This window comes from Impatiens glandulifera, chromosome 6, assembly GCF_907164915.1.
Source record: "Impatiens glandulifera chromosome 6, dImpGla2.1, whole genome shotgun sequence".
Lineage (NCBI taxonomy): Eukaryota > Viridiplantae > Streptophyta > Magnoliopsida > Ericales > Balsaminaceae > Impatiens > Impatiens glandulifera.
The window spans coordinates 55,003,190-55,027,066 of NC_061867.1; the positions used below are offsets into that span (position 1 = coordinate 55,003,190).

General features: G+C 23.7%; 1 protein-coding gene across 1 annotated transcript; it reads right to left on the reverse strand.

Annotated features, from left to right (window-relative positions):
* Positions 1–4,027: 4,027 nt before the first annotated feature.
* LOC124941462 (rac-like GTP-binding protein 5) lies at positions 4,028–7,353 on the reverse strand. Its single transcript, XM_047481795.1, has 7 exons — positions 7,107–7,353; positions 6,944–7,031; positions 5,698–5,807; positions 5,527–5,590; positions 4,799–4,863; positions 4,434–4,499; positions 4,028–4,341 (listed from the first exon to the last, which is right to left on the reverse strand). Exons 1-7 carry the CDS (start codon positions 7,206–7,208, stop codon positions 4,243–4,245), a joined length of 594 nt encoding a protein of 197 aa, XP_047337751.1. The 5' UTR covers positions 7,209–7,353; the 3' UTR covers positions 4,028–4,242.
* Between the last annotated feature and the right edge of the window lie 16,524 nt (positions 7,354–23,877).

Here is a 23,877-nt window from a genome sequence, read left to right on the forward strand (position 1 = left end):
GGATCTTCTTCTCGGGGCGCGGCCTTTCTAACTCCAAACTTTTTTTCATTTTTAAAGTTCGCCTAGTTTGTTTCTTAATGAAATTATGAAAGAAATTCATAGTATTATAATTAAAGGTTCGGTGTTTGGTTAAGTGTGGGAAAGTGTATCGGCGTTTGTCATAAAAGGAAGGACTCTTGTTTGATGTTTGAAATTTTGTGTTGTTTGTCTAATAATATATTATGCTTATTACAGTCCTAGAAGTTGTTTCTAGAAATAGTAGATAATGTTGAAAATGAAAGCAATAGACAAATTTGATGAAATAATGGTGTACGCGCCTTTTAGGTCCTCCTTTTTCTGGATCGGATTCGAATCTTCTTCTTGCGGGCGCGACCTCTCTAGCTCTAAATTTGCTTCAGTTTTAGAGTCGCAATCTTAATTCGCTTCTTAATGAAAGTAGGAAAAAAATTCAGAGTAATCCGATTAAGGATTCAGTACTTTGTTAAGTGTGAAAAAGGTTTCGATGCTATGACTCATATGCCCCGTCCTAAAATAACGGTGTCAACTACAACACAGTTGGTTATTGAGACATAAAGGATTGTAAATTTGTTTGATGTTCAAAATTTAAACCTACATTTATCCAAATACAAATACGACGTTAAAATCCAAATATGCTCAAATGTGGACTTTCTTATAATTGAGAATAATATTAGGAGCATGTAAAATTTTCCAGTTTTAGAGTTACCAAATTAGGATTTTTCCAAACATGCTCTAAAAACTCTAAAAAAAATATTGTGTTGGTTAAAATACTCTTAGGAGCATTTAGGGATTTATTTGGTGATTTTTGGACTTATAAATTTAAGTTATGGCATCAACAATTAGAGAAATTTTCAAACATGATCTAAGAATTCTTTCTTTTTTTTTTGTCAAGAATAATATTTTTGACCATTTATATTTTTTGAGATTTTTCTGAATTACTTTAAAGGTATAAATTAATTGAAAACTTTGATGTTGTAAAGGAAAATCCAAATAGTCTCAGAATTTTAAAGAAATTTAAAATTGAGAGCTAGAGGACAAAATTGTGCTATGGAAAAATCGTGTTAGGGATAAGTTCATGAGTTAGTTTGAACATGCCTAGGAAATCCAGGGATGCGCCTAGGATGTCTATTGTAGCCTTCCACATGCGAGGTCCGAAATCCGAATATCCTTAACTTATAGGCCGAGTTGACCTTGAGTAGGGCAAGTGAACTTGAGGTTGGGGTTTAAATCATGACCTCAGTTTATTTGTATGTTTTATTTTCTTTAAGCTGATTGTGCCTATTATACGCGTCTAAAAATGTTCGGAATGAGCTTTCAGACTTTGAGAATCGCCACCAAATTTTGTTTTATAAAAAAATAGGAAAAAGTTTACGTTTATTGAACGTTGTTTAATTTTAGAAATTCTATTTGGTTACCTGTAGGAAAGGACTTTAGCACTATATTTCACGTGTCTTCCCTTTCGGGCGGTGTTTACTCGTGTACAGTTTGACTCGTTTACATACATAATTCAATCATTTGTCATATTGGCATGCATGCCAATCACAGCTCACAACAGGAATTATTCTTCATCTTGTTCACGTTTTTTTGTTCTTCCATTGCCATTGATAAACGTTATTCCTTCCTCACCTCCTTACATGCCTTGACCAAGGTCCTACACCAGTTATCCGAACAGATCGCATCAAAAATGGACTGAATCAGTACAAGTCTCTCTAAATTTGTCGTATCAACGTCTCGGTCACATGAGTGAGAAAGGGTTGCGAATTCTGGTGAGAAAGTTTCACATCTCCTCAACCAAATACGAGGTTTTGGATCTATGTGACTGTTGTCTATTTGGTAAGCAACATAGAGTCTTTTTTAGTCAAACATCAAAAAGAAAACATAATGTGTTGGACTTGGTTTATTCTGATGTGTGTGGTCCTTTTGAGGAGGAGTCATTTGGTGACAATCGATATTTTCTAACATTTATTGATGATGCATTTAGAAATGTGTGGGTTTATTTTATGAGAATGAAAGACCATGTATTTAATTATTTTCAAGAGTTCCATGTCATGGTAAAAAGAGACAAACAATAAGCTGAATGTCTTCGCTCTGATAACGAGAGAGAGTATGTTAGGATCTAGGTCGCGGCTGGAGGACCGGGGTTGGGCCGGTTAGCGCGTCTCACTCAAAGGGTGGTGATTAATCCGGTTGGAGATTAACATCGGGGTTTCAATACTACACAAATTGTCACAAACCCTTGAACCAGGTTCAAGCGCGGAAGAGGTTTGTTTCAGGTTGAAGCAGCACACTTGCAGGATAGGCAGAACCGGTTTTTAGTAAGACAGGTTTGGAAGTTTGCTGGGTCGGTTTTGTAACTCGGTGATTCGGTTTAGGTAGTGTAGAGTCGGTCAATGCGGTGTAGGTAGGTTAGTACAGATCGGTTAGAGTGTAGAACCGACAGAAAGTAAATAACAAGACAGGTTTTTATGGATGTTCGGAGATAAAACTCCTACGTCACCCATTCCTCTCGAAACCGCGAGAAGGATATTCACTAAGGAATACAAATAAAATCCGATCGAGACTTATTTCCTGCTCGATAACACCCGTACAATTTACACCGAAATTGTAAATACACACTTCAACTTAGCACTTAAGCTTTTCTAGAGATAGAACACAATCTTATCACTTGTAAATTAATTGTCCACTATGTCCCCCATTTACTCATCTTCAGCTGCTCCTTTTATAGGTGAAATGTGCCAACGGTCACATTTCATTTCCTTGAATTTGATTGGTTGAGGAGAGGTTCAGTGATTCAGACCTGGCGGTCAACTGTTCAGACCTAGCGGTCAACTTTCAGACCTGACGGTCTGTTCTTCCAGTATGTAGGACAAACCGGCTAGGTTTGTCTTTTACTCAATGTGGTAACTGTCGGTTAGACAGTTGTCTGTACTTGGAAGATTGTCTTTCTGATTTATCATGAAGTGGAAAGATCTTGTAGGACGGTTTTCTGCAGCATGCAGACTTTCCTCAGACTTGTATGAATATGGAGATGTTCAGTCTGTTCCTTTGGTATCATTCTCAACAGATACCCGAAGTATCTTCTTATGCTGGTCGGTTATTTGTCTTAACCGGATGACTTCCGGACTGGTCGGTCATTTGTCTTAACCGGATGGCTTCCGGACTGGTCGGTCATTTGTCTTAACCGGATGGCTTCCGGTTATTCCTTTGGCTTCTAAATGACCGGTTGTCTGGTGTTTCTGGCCTTTAGTTTTGGCCGATCTTGCCTTCTTTGTGCGGTCATGTTTCGGTCAGTTTAGGTGTTTGACCGGTTGAGCTTCTTAACCGGTTCATTGGTTTGACCGGTCCGGTTCTTTGTCTGTTCCTGCATAGGAAGTTTATTTGTGTTAAGTTATATTGACCGGTCTAATTTTATCTAACAGAGTATACCTCTAAGGAGTTTAAAGCATGTTGTGTAAAATATCGATTAAACCGTTAAATTTAATGAGTAATGTTTATGAAATCATTAAATGGTCGATTTAGTGACGGTCGAACCAAGGGAAAGAAAATATATAATACATATATAATTTGGTTACAATTAATTCATAATTATATTTTTTAAATAAATATATTTGGGAGAATCTTTGGGTAGTGGAATATATATGAAATAATGAATTAATAACTTATAGATTAGTAAAACCTTTCACATATTTTTAATTACTTTAATTTGTTTTTAGAGTGAATTTTTCTATATTTAACACAGTGTGTGTTTTCATCAAATTATATTGTGTTACTAAATAATATATTGTTTCTCAAAATAAAATACATTTTTTAGTAAGAGATTCAACCAAAACTACATGAAAGTAGAGTTTTATAGTCTTGGTTTTATCATCACAATTATTGAAAATTGTAATTTTAAATGAGTGAATTGATTCTTATTTTTTTTAAGGTTTCAAAAAATGTTACATTACTTAATTAAATGAACTTGTATCCTCAAAAATCATTATAAACCAGTAACAAAAAGGAACTGAAATAAAAACAAGCTCATATACATTTGTTATTTTATCGCGGTTATTTTAAAAGAACCTTCAAACAATCCAAATAACAAAAAGATATAAAAAAAAGTGAAACCAAAAAAATAGATTAGTTCAAACAAATAGAAAAAAGACCGGGTCGATCAAGCACTAGAATCCACAGTTAAAGAAGAAAGATCGAATGAACATCATAACGAATGATCATATTGATTGTCTAGAGGATGCGACAAACTCTATATTGTTTCTTCTTCTTCTTGGATTTGGGTGGCTGAAGAACCACCTTGATTGCAGCATCAAATACACCTTTCACATTCTGCAAATTAATAATTTCGATTACAAATCCATAAAGAAATGATAATATGGGAAATCATTTACATTTTGAGAATAAAATCGGGGGTTAACAACCTGTTGTGTCTTGGCGCTGCACTCGACATATGCAACCGCTCCAATCTGCTTCTTTAGTTCTTCGCCCTGCAATAAAATTTAGTAATATTTGATTTGATATTCATAAAAATGAGTAAATCTTGTTGTTTTTATAATTTATTTAGGCTTTGAAATTTTATGGTATACAAGCATCTACATTTCTACAATGATTTGAATGTATAAGGTTTGTTTATTTGTGGGTAGGATTCTATCGTCATAAATTTTAGAGTGTTATTAGTAAGAATCGAATAATAGATATTTAATATTTTCGATTATACCGTCTTGCACTTTAATATAGTATAGTTTGAATGAACTTAGCTTAGAAAAGAAATTGTAATGTTCAGTACCTGTTGAGGAGAGATGATACATGCACCTGGATAGTCCATTTTGAACTGATTATCCTCTCTTAAATCTGCCATTATTAGAATGAAATTACACTTTATGAATTTGAAAAAGAAAAATCACTTATCTTTGAAAAATAAAATAAGATAATTGTATGATAGATTTCACCTCAAATTTTAATTTATTTTCCCACAAAATTAAGTGCCACATTTATATTTTATATATAACAGAAAAAAGTTACTAACTTTTTTAAAAGAAAAATATTTATTTCAACACAAAATAATATGGAAAAAAAGTAACTATACTAAATAACATAAAAAACAAACCCAATAGGGATTTGGATTAGTCTTTCTTAGATTTAGTTTATTTGAGTTTAATCTCAAATAATTTATCTTCTAATCAACATTTTTCATTAAAATATTAAAAAAATCATTACATATTTATATTTAAGTGTACAATTTTTTTATCAAAATAATTCACTTTCTAAATACATTTATTTTTGAAATAACTAACCGATTATCCAAATAACCCAAAGTCGAAAAAGACTTACTCAATTGAAGAAAGTAATTTATTATCTTTAGATTAATTTTTTTTTTTTTGGGTTATGTAAGAAAAGTGAAGAGAAAACTTGAAGTAAAAGCAAAGATAATTGTATTAATAATTAAAGAACTAAAAATATTAGAAACAAATGAATAAAATGAAAGAATTAGAAGAAAAAAGATAGAATATTCACCTAGTTTTGTCCCCACAAGAACAATAGGCACAAGTGGAGCATAATGTCTCAACTCCGGGACCCACTTTCGGTATCAAAAGCAAAAGAAAGAAGAACACCCATTATTAGGTTAAACTTCCAAATTAATTTAACCACAAGATACAAGAAATTTGAAGAAAAAAAAAAACTTACTTTCTTTGATATATTCTCGAAGCTAGGTTTACTTATTAGAGAAAATGATAGAATGAAGACATCTGCACCTCTATAACTAAGAGGCCTTAGCCTGTTGTAATCTTCTTGACCTGATCATGATAATGAATTAATCATTTATTGGTTTCTTTTCAATTATAAAAATGTGTCAATTAAAATGATATTATTAGTGAGAAAGAAAAAGAAAGAGTTAAAAGATAATTCGGATGATTGGTAATGATTTCGAGGGAGTGTATGCTTTTTTTTATAAAAATACTTAAAATGATAAAATAAAATTTAAAATAAATGATATTTTGTATTTTGATAACCAATTGTAATTGTATGATACGATGAATGAGAAAGGAGAAAAATAACATTTTATTATGTTCAATTTATTTATATTTATCAAATATTTATGTATCTCAATCTTTTAAAAGAATAATAATTTTGTATTAATAGTATTACTAATTTTAAAAATAAATTGTACAAATCTTACATTATTTTTTACATTAAATTCAATCTCCCATACTTACCTAAAAGCTAGACAAAGCTGTCAATTTTATTCTCCAAAAATGCTAAAGCAGAATAATCCAATTTTCAAAAGGAAAAAAACTAAATTTCACCCTCTTTGGTTTAATAATACTCAACTTGTTTCATCTTAGGACTTGTTTGGGTTATTTAAAAATTTCACTCAAAACCCAACTATCACATATTCTTTAATTATCAATTAAATCATTATATTTATTAAACAAAATTACAAATTACTCCTTATTTAAATATTTTTATAATTTACTAAATATAAAGGTATTTATGTATATATCTAAAATCCCAATTATTTTCTAAATCATATCAAACTTTTTTTTAACCAGTTTTTATATCTAAAAATCCAACATCAAATGGAACTCTTACATTTTTTTATATTTTATCTGGGTTTTTGAATAAATTTTTTATTTAACTTAATTTTAAAAAAGAAACTAGTCTTTTATAATTTTATGATCATTCTACTCTATTAATATATGAAATTGAATAATGAGAAAGAAAATATTAAATAAAAATATTTGAGTATTTTGTTTGATAAAATAAATAATATAATATATGAAAATTCAAAAATAACCAATATAATTAAGTTTTTTTAATAACAAACAAAATTTAAAATAAATAACTCAAACAATTCATTAATCAAACAAACAAGACTAATAAAAGTAAACCAAACAAAAACATTTGAAAAGATTATAGAGAGAGAAAAAACCTGCAGTATCCCAAAGTCCCAAATTGATGATTTGTCCATCAACAGATACATTAGCACTGAAGTTATCAAACACAGTTGGAACATAATCCTGTAAAATTCAAAAACACAACATAAAAAAGATTCAATTTTTATTTTCAAAAATGAAAAAAAAAAAAAAACAGACCGTTGGGAAACTATTGCTAGTATAAGAGATCAGAAGACATGTCTTCCCAACGGCTCCATCCCCCACCGTTACACATTTGATGAATCTTGAATTTCCACTCATTCTAATCAATCAAATTAAATAAATTAAAAAAACCCAGATCAAAAACAAAGAGTAATCTTTATGAAGAAGAAAACTTATGTTTTTCTCTCTCTAGAATTTGTTCATTTGAGAGAGAAACTGAGAGATCATTTCTCTTCTTTAGACAGAGAAGAGAAGATGACTTTATTTTGAGCTGTCAATGGCACCCACTTATTATATATGGCCCTATTTGAAAACAACTTTATCATTATAATTATGAGATAATTGATCAAAATAATTATTATTATTAAAGCCTAATTGTTGTTTGAGACTAGAATCTACATGAGATTTACTTTATTTTTAATTAAATTGGCATGTATAAAAATAAAAAATAATTAAATTAAAATATTAAAATTATTTTTTACTAATTTCGTGTGTATGTTCAAAACAGCGAGAGATTAGATAAGATGAGGTTTGGACCTTAAAGATTGAAGATGAAATCGTTGGACCATTGAACTGTCTGTAAGGGAAGAAATCGTGAAAGTACTATAAAGAAGGGTCCGAGTTGTTAAGTGAAGAAAAAAAACATTATTTAAACTAAATATCATTTCATTACTTAAGTGATAAATTAATTACAAAATTTTTATTATAATTTTATTTAGGACAAAATATTAAATGGTTAAAATTGTGATAATTTGATATAATTTTGGTATAAAAAAAACTATCCAAAATTGAATATTAAATCTTAATTTGGTTAAAATAATATAATGTGTAATGTTTTTTATTTTATTTTTCATATTGTACTTTTTGTCGTCGTGCTTAAATAATTTTTATTATTTTTAATGTAATAGATATTTTTAAAAAAATATATATTTATAATTTTATTCTTACCATAGATGGTTTTGAAATAATGTGGGATTAATTAACCATTAAAATAGATAATTTAAGTTACCAAAATTTGTTAAAATTTAATTTATGTGCATATTATTAATGTAATATATAAATGTAAATTAATTATATTTCCTTAACATAATAAATTATCTAAATCTTTTTTTAGACGGTGTTGATTTATATTTAAAATAAAGTGTATATTGTTATATTTATTAAAGTTAGTGAAATGATGGTCCAATTGACTTTTTTATTAAGTTGATGGTAGAATGATTATGTAACCCACACGTCACTCATGAACGGTCTCCTTTAAGAACCTGAGATAACGATATTACTAATACACTATTTTAAGGACTCATTTTAGAAACAAATTTAGAGTGTGATGAACTTTAAACAAAATTAGAGTAGGTTTACAAAATAAAGATTTTTTTTTTTTTAATAAAATAAGTGTATAAAAGTAAGTTTTATTATTTTTTTTAATAATTATATAAACCAACCGTAAATTATATTAATTTTTTTTTATAAATAACAAGGTAATGTTACATTTTTACTTATTTTATTTTTTTGTTCCGGGTGGGCTGCCCCTAGATAAATCCACTCATGTTTGTTTGTATTGTATGGATTATTTTGGGCTTTGTTCGTATAAGAGTTTATCAAAAAAATAAATTGAATTATTTGAAAAATAATGATGGATAATAGTTTTGAAGATGTGGAAATGTTTTTAAGTAAACATATTTCAATGATATTAATATATAGTTATAAAATAAATAATAATAATTTAAATATATAATATTTTAGTATTTTAATTAATAAATTAAGTGATTTGAAAAGAAAAAAAGTTGAATGAAATGATATTTTTTAGATTTGAATTATTTAAATAACTAAAATCAAATTAATTCTTATAGCTTGTTTGATATTGAATAAATCAATTAATATTTCATCACTATTTTTTATATATGAAAAACTTAGGCCTTATTTTGATTTGATTTATTTTTTTTTAAATATGAAAGAGAGAAAAATAATAATTATTGGTGATAATTTTTAAAACGTTAAATTTTTTTTAATAATAAAATTTAAAGATTATTAATATATAATAATAAAATAATATTTTGATTAATAAATTAAATAATCTGATAATGAGAAGTCAATAAAATATTATTTAATTTTAATTTAAAATATTTAAATAACTCAAATTCAACTTATCCTTAAAAAGGTATATTAGATGTAAAATTATTTTTTTTTAATTATAAATGTGTTAGTCTAATGGTACAAAGTTTTATATACTTGGGCTACCCATTTTTTTTTTTAAGTGACCAAAATATTATATTTTTTTAGCATTTTAAAATATTATAAAATAAAAATATTTACTTTGAGATTATCTATAAAAGTTTAAAACAAATAGAAAATTTAGGATTATTTGAAGTCGCCACTTTCACGACTTAACTTTTATCTAAAATTTCACTTTAAAAAAATAATGATTGTCCACTTCATCCACACTCTTCACAAGTATAATTATTTTTTTACTTTGAAATAAATGATACAAGAATTCACTATTTTAAAGTTATTATTTTTAATTTTATGTAGAATCAAATATTGAAATTAGTTTATTATAGTGGAGATATTCAAGTACCCACTTCAAGGATATGTAATTTTTGTTTAATGTGTCAAACTCAAATATATTTAGAAAATTTTAATAATATTGAAATTAGTTTATTATAGTGGAGATATTCAAGTACCCACTTCTATTAGTATAATGGTTCAAAATAAAAACTGATAACTTTTATTTGTTTATGGTCATTCAAATCTCAATAAAACATTTTTTTATCAAAAATTTAAACTAGTTCTAATAAACAAAAAAAAAAATCACATTTTTTCTCCGTAAGAGTTGGGACACCCAACACTCGAAATCAACTATTTGTATAAACAAGAAAAAAAAATGTTCAAAATATATTTTGTTCTTAAGTCAAATTGTTTATTAATTAATTTTTGTTTCCACATTACTAAACTTTGAGAAAGGTTCATCCAAATAATTTTCTTTTTAGTTTTTTTTATTTTATTTATGTGTGAAACACTTTATATATAGTTTTAACTTGTTCAAGTGGTAATAAGATTCTTAAAAGACTAAGATAACTGGTTCGATTCTCAAATAGATTTTTTTTTTAAGTAAAAGTTACTATTGTATGCTAGCTTGGTTATAAAAAAATGTACTAAATAAATAGATTAATATATATAACATGTATATGTCTAAAATGGACCTAGGATTCGGTGGTGAGTTAGCTAAAAAAAATTATGGTTGACTTAAATAAATAACCAATTTTTTTTTTTTTTTGAATAAAACGAGTATATAAAGATAAGTTTTACCATTTCTTAAGATAATAAAATAAAAAATAATAATAAATTCTATTGAAAATTTTAAAAAAAATTAAGGGAGTAAAGTAACCTTCTAACCCTAAAAATATTACATAGATTCGTCCCTTTATATGTCCATCTACATGACTTTTTAATTTTACAACATTGGAAATCATATATTTAAACAAAAGAAAATAGTTCATTTTGTTTTTCTTACCCTTAAATATATAATTTTTACATTAATGAATTATTTGAATATAAAAGATAAAAATTAAGAACTTCAAATCATTTATTTACTTATAAGTAATTGTAATCAATTAAAAAATAAAATAAAAATAAGGTAAATAAATAAACTTAATAAAGTGAAAAATGAAAAGGTTGAAAAAATGGAACTAGAAACATTAAAAAAAATAAAAAAAAAAAAGTTTGAAGACATTAGACAAATTGAATAAAATTATTATTTTTAGTTGTATTTTAAGAAAAAAATATATTTAAAGACATTAAAAAATAATGATAAAACTAGTTTTAAGTTGTTTTAACACATTTATTTAGCAAATTAAACATCACAAATTTTGAGAAAATAAAATAATTTTGTTTTAAATTTATTTATTCAAATGAACTTATTTTTTAAAAGAACAAAAATTAAATTCCATAATGTCTTTTTAATCAATCCTAATTATATATATATGCTTAATTTTGAAAGTGTCTGAATTGCCGGGTCGAGAGCTGTGGTTAATTTGATATATATGTAGAAGTAAATGGATATTTTGGTCGGATTCTGGATTGATCCGTCCATAAACTTAAAACGGTTAAAAATAATATTAAAAATTTTATAGGTATGTATGGATTTCGCAACCTAACAAAAACAAGTATAACTCTTTAATCAAATATGCTAATTAATAACATTTTATATTTTAAATTTAACACCAAATTTGATAAACGCGGAGCATTATAACAATATATTTTTTATCCGTTTACATCGTCATGGGATCTTTCTAGTTAATATAATCATACAACCATTTAAGTTTTTAAATAATTTAAGTTTTTAAATAATTTAAGTTTTTAAATGATTCTCTTTATTGGAAGAGTATATATATATATATATGCTATCCTTTTTAGATTTTCTGATAGAAATAAAAGTAATTAATTTTATATTTAGATTTTAAATTTATAATAAATAACTACCACTTTTAGAAAAAAATATAATATTTGAAATATTATTTAATAACCAAAACCATTTTTACCATGTTGTTATATATACATATCTCAAGTTATTTCTATTGTTGTTTTTAAATTATAATACGAAAATAGTTAAAATATATTAATTGTGAAAATACTCACTAACTATTACAAATCTCTTTTTTCAATAAAAATAAATAATATATTTTAAAGTAGTCACATATATTAATATTAAATTGATTCTTATTAAAAAAAATTACACATGAGCCATGTTTCAAACTATCAACTTTAACTAAATATAATATTAATTTAAAACTTATAATTAAAGAATAAACGTCTCAAATTAATCTTTACCTATCATATTTTTCTAAAATTTCAAATTAAAAGAAAATTTTGTTTAATTTATAGATTTATTGAATCTTCCCACCAAATAATAATACCATAATTAATAATTCATTAATCAATTCCGATTCAATTCCTTATTTATATTCTGGCCTCTTGAGATTTTATTCTCTAATTGATATTTTATAAGTTTATAAATACAAATTTTTATTATTATCGTTATCAAATAAGAATTAACTTAACACATCTATCTAGTCTTATCATAATCAATATTATTGTTATGACGTCTTCTTCTATAGCAATATCTATTATCTTTCTATTGACTTATTCTTCAACAATTTTCGTAATAGCTACCAATCGTATCCCTTTCATGGTTAATAGTAAAGATCATTATACCCATGAATTGAACGTTGTGGTGTTTCGTAAATATCTCATATCTTACTTCTATTATTAGTTTTTGTAGAATTATAAAAAAAATATATATTGTTTTTTATAATAAATAACTATTTTTTCTTTATATTGCAGCATGCCAAGGTCGAATTGGTTGTTACTCATGTTGTTACTGCAATATTACAATTATGCCACCAGTATGTGAAAAGTGTTGCCCTCAATAAGGATGGATGGATTTTCATTATATAATAGAGAAGATTATTCCCTTTTATTTTTAATAATTAATTTCATTAACTATGGTAGAAGAGAGTTAAATAATAATATCATTATATATTCAATTATTTGAATCCATTCGTTTTCTCATAAATTTGTTTTTTATATGATTTATTTATTAAAATAAAGATTATTTAAGTACAACGACAAAAAATATAAAATGAATAAAAAAAATTAAAAAAAGCGAGAGAAAAAATACAAAATATCAATATAATTAATTGACTTGAAAGTCTTTAAGAAGAACAATAATGACTCCACGCGAATCTAAAATTTTTTGGATCTAATTTCCGAAATCTTTTTTCTTATTGATTTCTCTTATTTTATTAATTTGTATTAATTTTCTTATAAAGATTGTGGCATAAAATGTTGTTTAAACTATAAATTTTATTTTAATAAAATTCAAATGAAAAATAAGATATTGGAACAACAATACAATATACAATAGATAATTATAACTTATAAAATTCTATTTTATTAGTTTATAAGCACAAATAAATCGTGAATTAAGTAATATTTAACCAAAAAAAATATCATAAATAAATAAAATAAAATGTAACATCTAAAAAATAAATTAGATAATATGAATCAAATAAAAAAAAGATAAACAATCAAAATAATATGAATCGTGATTATAAGGTTTGATCTAGAAATTTGGAATGCTGACAGAAAAATAAAATTTGTTCTTATTCTTTTTTTTTTAACTTGTTATATTTAATATATTAATAGTTTTGTATTAAATTTAACATAAATAATCTAGTTTAATTGGTTAAATCATTTAAATATTATAATAATTTTAATTATCTCTTAAATTTAAACCATTATAGGATAGTTTAGTAAAAAATAAATTTGTATAGAACCTTAACCTAATTTGTCTCACCCAAAGGCTGTACTTGATAATTTTGAGAAAGTTATGATTTTTTAAGATAAATAAATTTAAGTGTATTAATATATATTAAAATGAATAAAATAAAAAATATTTAGTATTTTGATTAATAAAATTAATTGAAATAATGAATAAAAAATGAATAAAATAATATTTGATTTTAATTTAAAATATTTAAATAATTTAAATTATTTAAATTCAACTTGTCTTTACCAAGGTATTTTAGATGTAAAATTATTATTTTTTAATTATAAATGTATTCGTCTAATAGTAAAAAGTTTTATATACTTTGTCTAACAAATATTTTATTTTAAATGACCAAAATATCATACTTTTTTTTAGCATTTTAAAATATTATAAAATAAAAATATTTGAATTGAGATATCTATAAGAGTTTAACACAAATAGAAAAAGTGAAAAATAATTATTTGAAGTTTCCATTTTAACGACTTAACTTTTATCCAAAATTTCACTTAAAAAAATAATGATTGTCTACTTCATCCACGCTCTTCAGGAGTATATTTATTTTTTTTACTTTGAAATAATTGATACAATTAACTATTTTAAAATTTTCTTTTTTTAACTTAGAATCAAATATTGGAATTGGTTTATTATAGTGGTGCTATTCAAATACCCACTTGAAAGATATGTAGTTTTAGTTTAATTGTAGAAATTTTCTTTTTTTTAACTTAGAATCAAATATTGGAATTGGTTTATTATAGTGGTGCTATTCAAATACCCACTTGAAAGATATGTAGTTTTAGTTTAATTGTAGAAATCTTAGTAGCTGAATTAAAAACATATTTAGAAAATTTTAATTGTGTGTAAACCCTCGGGCATCCCATCCCACTCCTCATAATAGTAAATTTATTATTTAGTGTAACTTAATGGTTCAAGGTAAAAACAAATAATTTATATTTGATTATGAGTTAAAATTTCAATAAATTATTATTATTATTTTAATTTTAAACTAGACCTACAAAAATAAAAATAAAAATTCACATTTTATTTCTACCTGGAGTGGGATCAAAATTAGGGATCGTCTCGGTACATATATACAGTGGAAAAAAAAAGTTCATAATATATTTTATTCTCAAGTCAAATTGTCTAATAATTAATTTTGATAAAATTCTCTCATTTTTACACGCAACTCATAGTTACATAGAGTCCCATTTTTATTAGGTCCCTATTTTTAATATTTAATAATATTATATTATTAATCTTATTTTTCTCATTTAATATTAAATATATATTATTATATATATATATATATAACTTTTTTTTATCTCTTTTTTAATCTTATGTTTCTGTATTATAATATATTAATAATTTATATCTCAGTTTATATTATTAAAATTAAAAATTTTTATTTTAATATTTTATTACCTAAAATTTAAATTTACATAAACCCCAAATTCATCAGGCCTGACAATAATTACTTAACCCTTTTCTATACCTGACTATAAACTGTGGACATAAATAACTACTAAACTTTGATAAAGATTCGTCAAGGCAGATTTTTCTTTTTAGTCTTTTTTGTTTTTGTTTTTATGTGTGAAACACTCTATATGGTCTGAACTTGTTCAAGTGATAATAAATTCTTAAAAAGTAAGGTAACCGGTTTGATTCTCAAATATATTTTATTTTGTAAGTGAAAGTTACGATTTTGGGTCATGATAGTTTGTTACATTATATAATAAAAAACATGTAATATCTTAATAATATATCTAACTTTTATATGTCCAATTACATGACTTTTAAATTTACAACATTGGAAATCATACATTTAAAAAAAAATAGTTCATTTTGTTTGTTGAATTTGGAACAAAAGTTATTCTACTTTTCCAAATATTAGTTACAGCTCAATTTGCTTATTGAACTTGTGAAATAGCTAAAATATAGTCTCCCAATGGTTTTTTCTTAACAAATTAATGAATTATTTTAATATAAAAGATAAAATTAAGAACTTCAAATGATTTGTTTACTTATAAGTGATTGCAATCAATTAAAATATAAAAAATAAGGTAAATAGATAGACTTAAGAAAGTGAAAAATAAAAAAATTAAAGAAAATGAAACTAGAAACATACAAAAATATAAAAATTGAAGATACTGGGCTGAATGAATAAAATTATTTTTTAAGTTTTAGGTTAAAAAAATATATATATTTAAGGACGTTACAAAAATAATGATAAAACTAGTTTTGACTTTTGAGTTGTTTTCACCATACTTATTGAGCGACTTAATCCTCACAAGTTTTGAGAAAATAAAATAAATTTGTTTTACATTTATTTATTAAAACAAACTTATTTTTGTAAAAAAACAAAAATTAAACTTCATAAAGTTTTTTTTTAATAAATCCTAATTATTAATATAATTATATAACAATTTAAATTTTTAAATGATTCTCTTTATTGAAAAAGTCTGTTTCGGTAATATACATGTATATATGCTATTTTTTTTTAGATTTTCTGACAGAAATAAAAGTAATTAATTTTGTATTTAGATTTTAAATTTATACGACCACTTTTAGAAAAAAATTATAATATTTAAAATATTAATTAATAACCAAAACCATTTTTACCATGTTATTATATATACATATCTCAAGTTATTTCTATTATTAATTTTAAATTATAATATAAAAATAGTTTAAAATATATAATTGTAAAAATACTCACTAACTATTACAAATCTCTTTTTTCAATCAAAATAAATAATATATTTTAAAATTAGTCACATATATTAATATTAAATCGATTCTTATTAAAAAAATTATACATGTGTCATGTTTCAAACTATCAACTTTAACTAAATATAATATTAATTCAGAACTTATAATTAAAGAATAAACATCTCAAATTAATCTTTACCTATCATATTTTTCTAAAATTTCAAAATAAAAGAAAATTTTGTTTAATTTATAGATTTATTGAATCTTCCCACAAAATAATAATACCACAATTAATAATTCATTAATCAATTCCGATTCAATTCCTTATTTGTATTCTGACCTTAAAGAATTTTATTCTCTAATTGATATTTTGTAAGTTTATAAATACAAATTCTTATTATTATCGTTATCAAATAAGAACTAACTAAACACATATATTTAGTCTTGTCATAATCAATATCTTCGCTATGGCGTCTTCTTCGATAGCGATATCTATTATATTTCTGTTGGCTTATTCTTCAACAATTTTCGTAATCGCTACCAATCGTATCCCTTTCATGGTTAATAGTAAAGATCATGCTGCCCATGAATTGGACGTTGTAGTGTTTCGTAAGTATCTCATATCTTATCTCGATTATTAGTTTTGTAAAATTATAAAAAATATATATATTATTTTTTATAATAAATAACTTTTTTTCTTCTTTGTATTGCGTGCAGCATGCCAAGGTCGAATTGGTTGTTACTCATGTTGTTACTGCAATATTACAATTATGCCACCCGTATGTGAAAAGTGTTGCCCTCAATAAGGATGGATGGATTTTAATTAAATAATAGAGAAGATTATCCCCTTTTATTTATAATAATTAATTTCATTAACTATGTTAAAAAAATAGTTAAATAATAATATCATTATAGATTCAATTATTTGAATTCCATTCGTTTTCGTCATAAATTTGTTTTTTTTATATGATTTATTTATTAAAATAAATATTATTGAAGTACAACTACAAAAAGTATAAAATGAATAAAAAAAATTAAAAATAACGGAGCAAAAATACCAAATATCAATATAATTAATTGACTTGAAAGTCTTTAAGAAGAACAATAATGACTCCACGAATCTGAAATTTTTAGATCTAATCTCAAAAAAAAAATCTTATTAACTTTTCTTATTTTATTAATTTGTATTAATTTTCTTATAAAGATTGTGGCATAAAAGGTTGTTTAAACTATCAATTTTATTTTAATAAAATTCAAATGAAAAATAAGATATTGGAACAACAATACAAAATACAATATATAATTATCATTTATAGAATGTCTATTTTATTAGTTTACAAGCACAAATAAATTGCGAGTTAAGTAATATTTAACAAAAAAAATATCAAAAATAAATAAAATAAAATGTAACATCTAACAAATAAATTATCTATCAAATAAATTAGATAATATGAATCAAATCAGAAAGATAAACTATCAAAATACTCAATGATTATAAGGTTTGATCAAGAAATTTGGAATGCACTAGTGAAGAAAAATAAAATTTGTTCTTATTCTTTTTGTTTAATTTGTTATATTCAATATATTAATAGTTTTGTATTAAATTTAACATAAATAATCTAGTTTAGTTGGTTAAATCATTTAAATATTATAATAATATTAATTATCTCATAAATTTAAACCATTATTAGTTTGGTAAAAAATAATTTTGTAGGGACCTGGGCCTAATTTGCCTCAATCAAAGGTTGCTCTCCTAATAATTTTGAGAAGGTTATGATTTTTTTGGATAAAATTTTTTAAAGTGCATTAATATATATTAAAAAGAATAAAATAAAAAAATATTTAGTATTTTAATTAATAAATTAATTGATGGAATGAATAAGAAATGAATAATATGGTATTTGATTTTAATTTAAATTATATAAATAACTCAAATTCAATTGGTCTTACCGAAGGTATTTTAAATGTAAAATTATTATTTTTCGAATTATAAATGTGTTAGTCTAATATTAAAAAGTTTTATATAGTTTGTCTATCAAATATTTTGTTTTAAATAATCAAAATATCATACTTTTTTTTTAGCATTTTAAAATATTATAAAATAAAAATATTTGCACTAGGATATCTACAGGAGTTTAATACAAATAGAAAAAGTGAAAAATTATTATTTAAAGTCGCGATTTTAACTACTTAACTTTTATCCAAAATTTCACTTTAAAAAAATAATGATTATCTACTTCATCCACTTCACGAGTATATTTATTTTTTTACTTTGAAATAATTGATACAATTAACTATTTTAAAGTTTTTTTTTAACTTAGAATCAAATATTGGAATTAGTTTATTATAGTGGGGCTATTCAAATACCAACTTGAAGGATATATAATTTTGGTTTAATAGTAAAAATCTTAGTAGTTGAACTCAAACATATTTAGAAAATATTAATTGTGTATAGACATGACCCACTTATGGTAACCTAGTAAACCCTTGGGACTCCTTAAGATACTAAATTTATTATTTAGTATAATGGAATGGTTCAAGATAAAAACCGATAATTTGTATTTGAATATGAAATTAATATTTGAATATGAGTTCAAATCTCAACAAATTAAATATTTTATAATTTTTTTCTATAAGGATTAGGACCAAAACTAGGGACCGACTCTATGTATAGACTATATACAAGGAAATAAAATGTTCATAATATATTTTGTTCTCAAGTCAAATTATCTATTAATTAATTTTGATCAAAATCTCTCATTTTCACACACCTTAGACAAGAATTATTTAACCCTTTTCTATACATGATTATAAACTTTGGCCATAAATAACTACTAAACTTTGATAAATATTCATCCAAACAATTTTATTTTTAGTCTTTTTTCTTTGTTCTTATGTGTGAAACACTTTATATATGGTTTGAACTTGTTTAAGGGATAATAAGTTTTTAAAAGACTAAGATAACCAATTTGATTCTTAATTATATTTTTTTTTGTAAGTAAAAGTTATGATTGTAGAGTCACAATAACTTGGTACATTATATTATTAAAAAAAACATGTACTAAACAAATAGATTATGTACGTATGATATGTAACTTCTAATAAGAGACAATATCTTAATAATATATCTAACATGTATATGTCTAACTACATGACTTTTTAATTTTACAACATATATTCTACTTTTCCAAATATTAGTACAGCTCAATTTGCTTATAGAACTTGTGAAAATAGCTAAAATATAGTCTCACAATGAATTATTTTAGTATAAAAGATAAAAATTAAGAACTTCAAATCATTTATTTACTTATAAGTAATTGTAATCAAATAGAAAATAAGGTAAATAGATAGACTTAAGAAAGTGAAAAATGAAAAGGTTAAAGAAAATGGAACCAGAAACATAAAAAAATATAAAATTGAAGATACTAGGCAGAATGAATAAAATTATTTTTTAAAGTTGTATGTTAAGAAAAATATATATTTAAAGACGTTAAAAAAGATGATAAAAACAAGTTTTGAGTTGTTTTCACATATTTAGTGAGCATTACAAATTTTGAGAAAATAAAATAATTTTGTTTTAAATTTATTTATTAAAACAAACTTCTTTCTTAAAAAAACAAATTTAAATTTCATAATATTTTTTTTAATAAATCCTAATTATTAATATAATTATATAACAATTTTAGTTTTAAAATGATTCTCTTTATTGAAAGAATACTCTATATTTCGATGATATATATATGCTATTTTTTTTATTTTCTGACAGAAATAAAAGTAATTATTTTGTATTTAGATTTTAAATTTTCATAAATAATGAACTCTTTTAGAAAAAAATATTATATTTGAAATATTAATTAATAACCAAAACTATTTTTACCATACATATCTCTCAAATGATTTCTATTATTGTTTATAAATTATAATATAAAAATAGTTAAATATATATATATATATATATATATATATATATATATATATATATATATAATTGTGAAATTACTCACTAATTATTACTTTATCTTTTTCTCAATCAAAATAAATAATATATTTTAATATTAATCACATATATTAATATTAAATTATTCTTATTAAAAAAATTACCCTGGGCCATGTTTCAAAATATAAACTTTAACTAAATATAATATTAATTCAGAACTTATAATTAAAGAATAAACATCATAAATTAAGCTTTACCTGACTTAATTTTCTAAAATTTATAAATAAAATAAAATTTTATTTAATTTCATAGATTTGTTGAATCTGCCCACAAAATAATAATAATTCATTAATCAATTCCGATTCAATTCTCTATTTGTATTCCAGGCTTGAGATTTTATTCTCTAATTGATATTTTGTAAGTTTATAAATACAAATTCTTATTATTATCGTTATCAAATAAGAACTAACTAAACACATATATCTAGTCTCATCATAATCAATATCATCGCTATGGCGTCTTCTTCGATAGCAATATCTATTATCTTTCTGTTGGCTTATTCTTCAACAATTTTTGTAATAGCTACCAATCGTATTCCTTTCATGGTTAATAGTAAAGATCATTCTGCCCATGAATTGGACGTTGTGGTGTTTCGTAAGTATTTTATATCTTATCTCGATTATTAGTTTTGTAAAATTATAAAACAAATATATATATTATTTTTTATAATAAATAACTTTTTTTCTTTGTATTGCAGCATGCCAAGGTCGAATTGGTTGTTACTCATGTTGTTACTGCAATATTACAATTATGCCACCAGTATGTGAAAAGTGTTGCCCTCAATAATAATGGATGGATTTTCATTATATAATAGAGAAGATTATCCCCTTTTATTTATAACAATTAATTTCATTAACTATGCTAAAAAATAGTTAAATAATAATATCATTATAGATTCAATTATTTGAATTCCATTGGTTTTCGTCATAAATATGTTTTTTTATATGATTTATTTATTAAAATAAAGATTATTTAAGTACAACCAAATAAAATATAAAATGAATAAAAAAAATTAAAAAAAGCAAGAGGAGAAATACAAAATATCAATATAATTAATTGACATGAAAGTCTTTAAAAGAACAATAATGACTTCACACACTAATCTAAATTTTTTTGGATCTAATCTCCGCTTTTTTTCTTATTGATTTCTCTTATTTTATTAATTTGTATAAATTTTCTTATAAATATTGTGGCATAAAATGATGTTTAAATTATCAATTTTATTTTAATAAAATTCAAATAAAAAATAAGATTTTGGAACAACAATACAATATACAATAGATAATTATCATTTATAGAATATATGTCTATTTTATTAGTTTATAAGCACAAATAAATTCGTAAGTTAAGTAATATTTAACAAAAAAAAAAAGAAAAATATCATAAATAAATAAAATAAAATGTAACCTCTAACAAATAAATTAGATTTAAAATAAATACAATTGTAAATAAAAAATAATATTGTACAAGGTAAATATTATTGATTTTACTTAAAAACAAAATTATAAACTTGAATAGTTTAAGTTGATTTATATTTATATATAAAATGTCATAATCACACTATTAATATATTTCAAATATGATTTTGTTCGGTTACAAATATTTTATACTAATATATCTGATCTGGTTTTATTATATGAAAACCATATACTGTATACAGTCTTACATTCAATATATCAAATATTTTTCAGACAGATATGATAAGAATAATATTAAATAAATTGGTTTGAATGTTCAAACTTACCTATTAATATGATTTATACTAAGTGTCGACACGAGACGCAACCGTGCTGTCATGAGACGACGAGGTATTTTTGTAAGAAAAATAAGGTATTTTTGTAAGAAAAATAAGAAGTCGTCGTTTATGCAAAAAACAAAATTAGGTGTCGGCTGGCTGCGCAATTAAAGTTATTTAATCATTTACACTACACAACTAAATCAAGCTAAACCTGTATGAATAAAAATAAATAAATTTAATTTTTAAAAGTTAATTTCTCTCTTATGTTATTTTGAAAAAAGAAGATAAATCAAATAATAAAAACTCTTTAAATTCATGACTAAATAAGTATTAATATTTTTTTTTTCAATCAAAAATATACCACTCCCTTTTAGACTAACAATAATATGAACTTAATTCTAATAATAATATTAAATTAAAAATAAGATTTATGTTCAATAATATGAATATTCAACCATCGTAATAATATATTTTTACAGCATTTGTTGAAATAATCTTGTTGTCTGCGTATTTCACAAAATTTTAAGATTCGTTACAATCAAATCTACGTACTAAGATAATATATCCAAATTTATTTCCATCTTCTGCATCTTTCAGGTCTATCATACACTTTCATCATGTTCGGAATATCAATCACTATATTTAAATTTAACTAAGAATAATATGAAATTAATTATAATAATAGTATTAACTTACAAATAAAATATATTTTATAATATAAAATATGCTCCAATCCTAATATTACTTTTAAAGAGAATTAATCTTGCCTCTCTTTTGAACCTTTGTTGCATATTTTGGTCAACTTTCATCAACTGGTTATCAACTCGTTATAGTCTAATCCAAGTACATTAAGATTAAGATGATATATCCAAATATATCTTCATGTTTTAATAAAATAAAATGTTTGTCTTCATTGCATTTTTCAGTCTACTATACAAGTGATCATTTTCAGAATATCAGTCACTACATTTAAAACTAACAATAATATAAACTTAATTCTAATAATAATATTAACATAAAAATAAGATATATGTTCTAAAATATAAAATATGCTACAATTCTAATATTACTTTTAAAGAATTTGGAGAATTAATCTTACTGTTTCCTTTGAACCTCTGCTACATATTTTGGTCCACATATTTTATAAAATTACTGTATACACCTAAAAATCTTCCAGCTCGTTAAAGTCCAATAAATATATTAAGATTATATATCCAAATGTATCTCTATTTTTCAATAAAATATTTATTTACGTTACCCATGATCATGCTCAGAATATCTGAAAATATCATTTGTCAAGTCACTGTGATAATTATTTTGTTGTTTCCTAAACCCTAAACCTTAAATCCTAAACCCTAAACCCTAAACCCGAAATCTCAAACCCTACAAATTTAATTGAAAATGATTGATTTCGTTAACAATTAGTTATATTAATAAACAGACCTGCCTTTTTCGTACATTAGTTTAGGGATTTGCGTCATCGCCTCGTTGCATAATCCTCAATAGTTATATGGAAATACACCTACAAACAACAATTAATGGAACAATTAATGAAACTTTTAAAACATTTGGAGAATTCTAAAATATCAACTAAAAGAACTCAAAAAATATTTTTATATTCAATTGGCAATATGCAAACAAAGTATGTTCTAAACTCAATAGACATCTTTATGGATAAAGCATGATATTAACTACATCAAATCATGTGCATAGGAAAACTTTGAGATCTCAAGCTACTCAGATAAAGTTGAAGAGGCATTGAAACTTGGACTTAAACAAGCTGTAAGTTTTGTCTATAGAATTCCAAAAGGGTTATATATTTCCTAAACTTGTCTTCTAAGGTTGGTTTCCTCTGCATAGAGTTGCTGGTCTATTCTCTGGCGGGTAAATGCAGCATCAACACTGTCGTTTATTTTAGTAGTTATCTATAGTGCTAACTTAACCCTGCGGTCTTACATCATCATTCTGTATAGCCTGACACTTTGACAGGTATACAAAA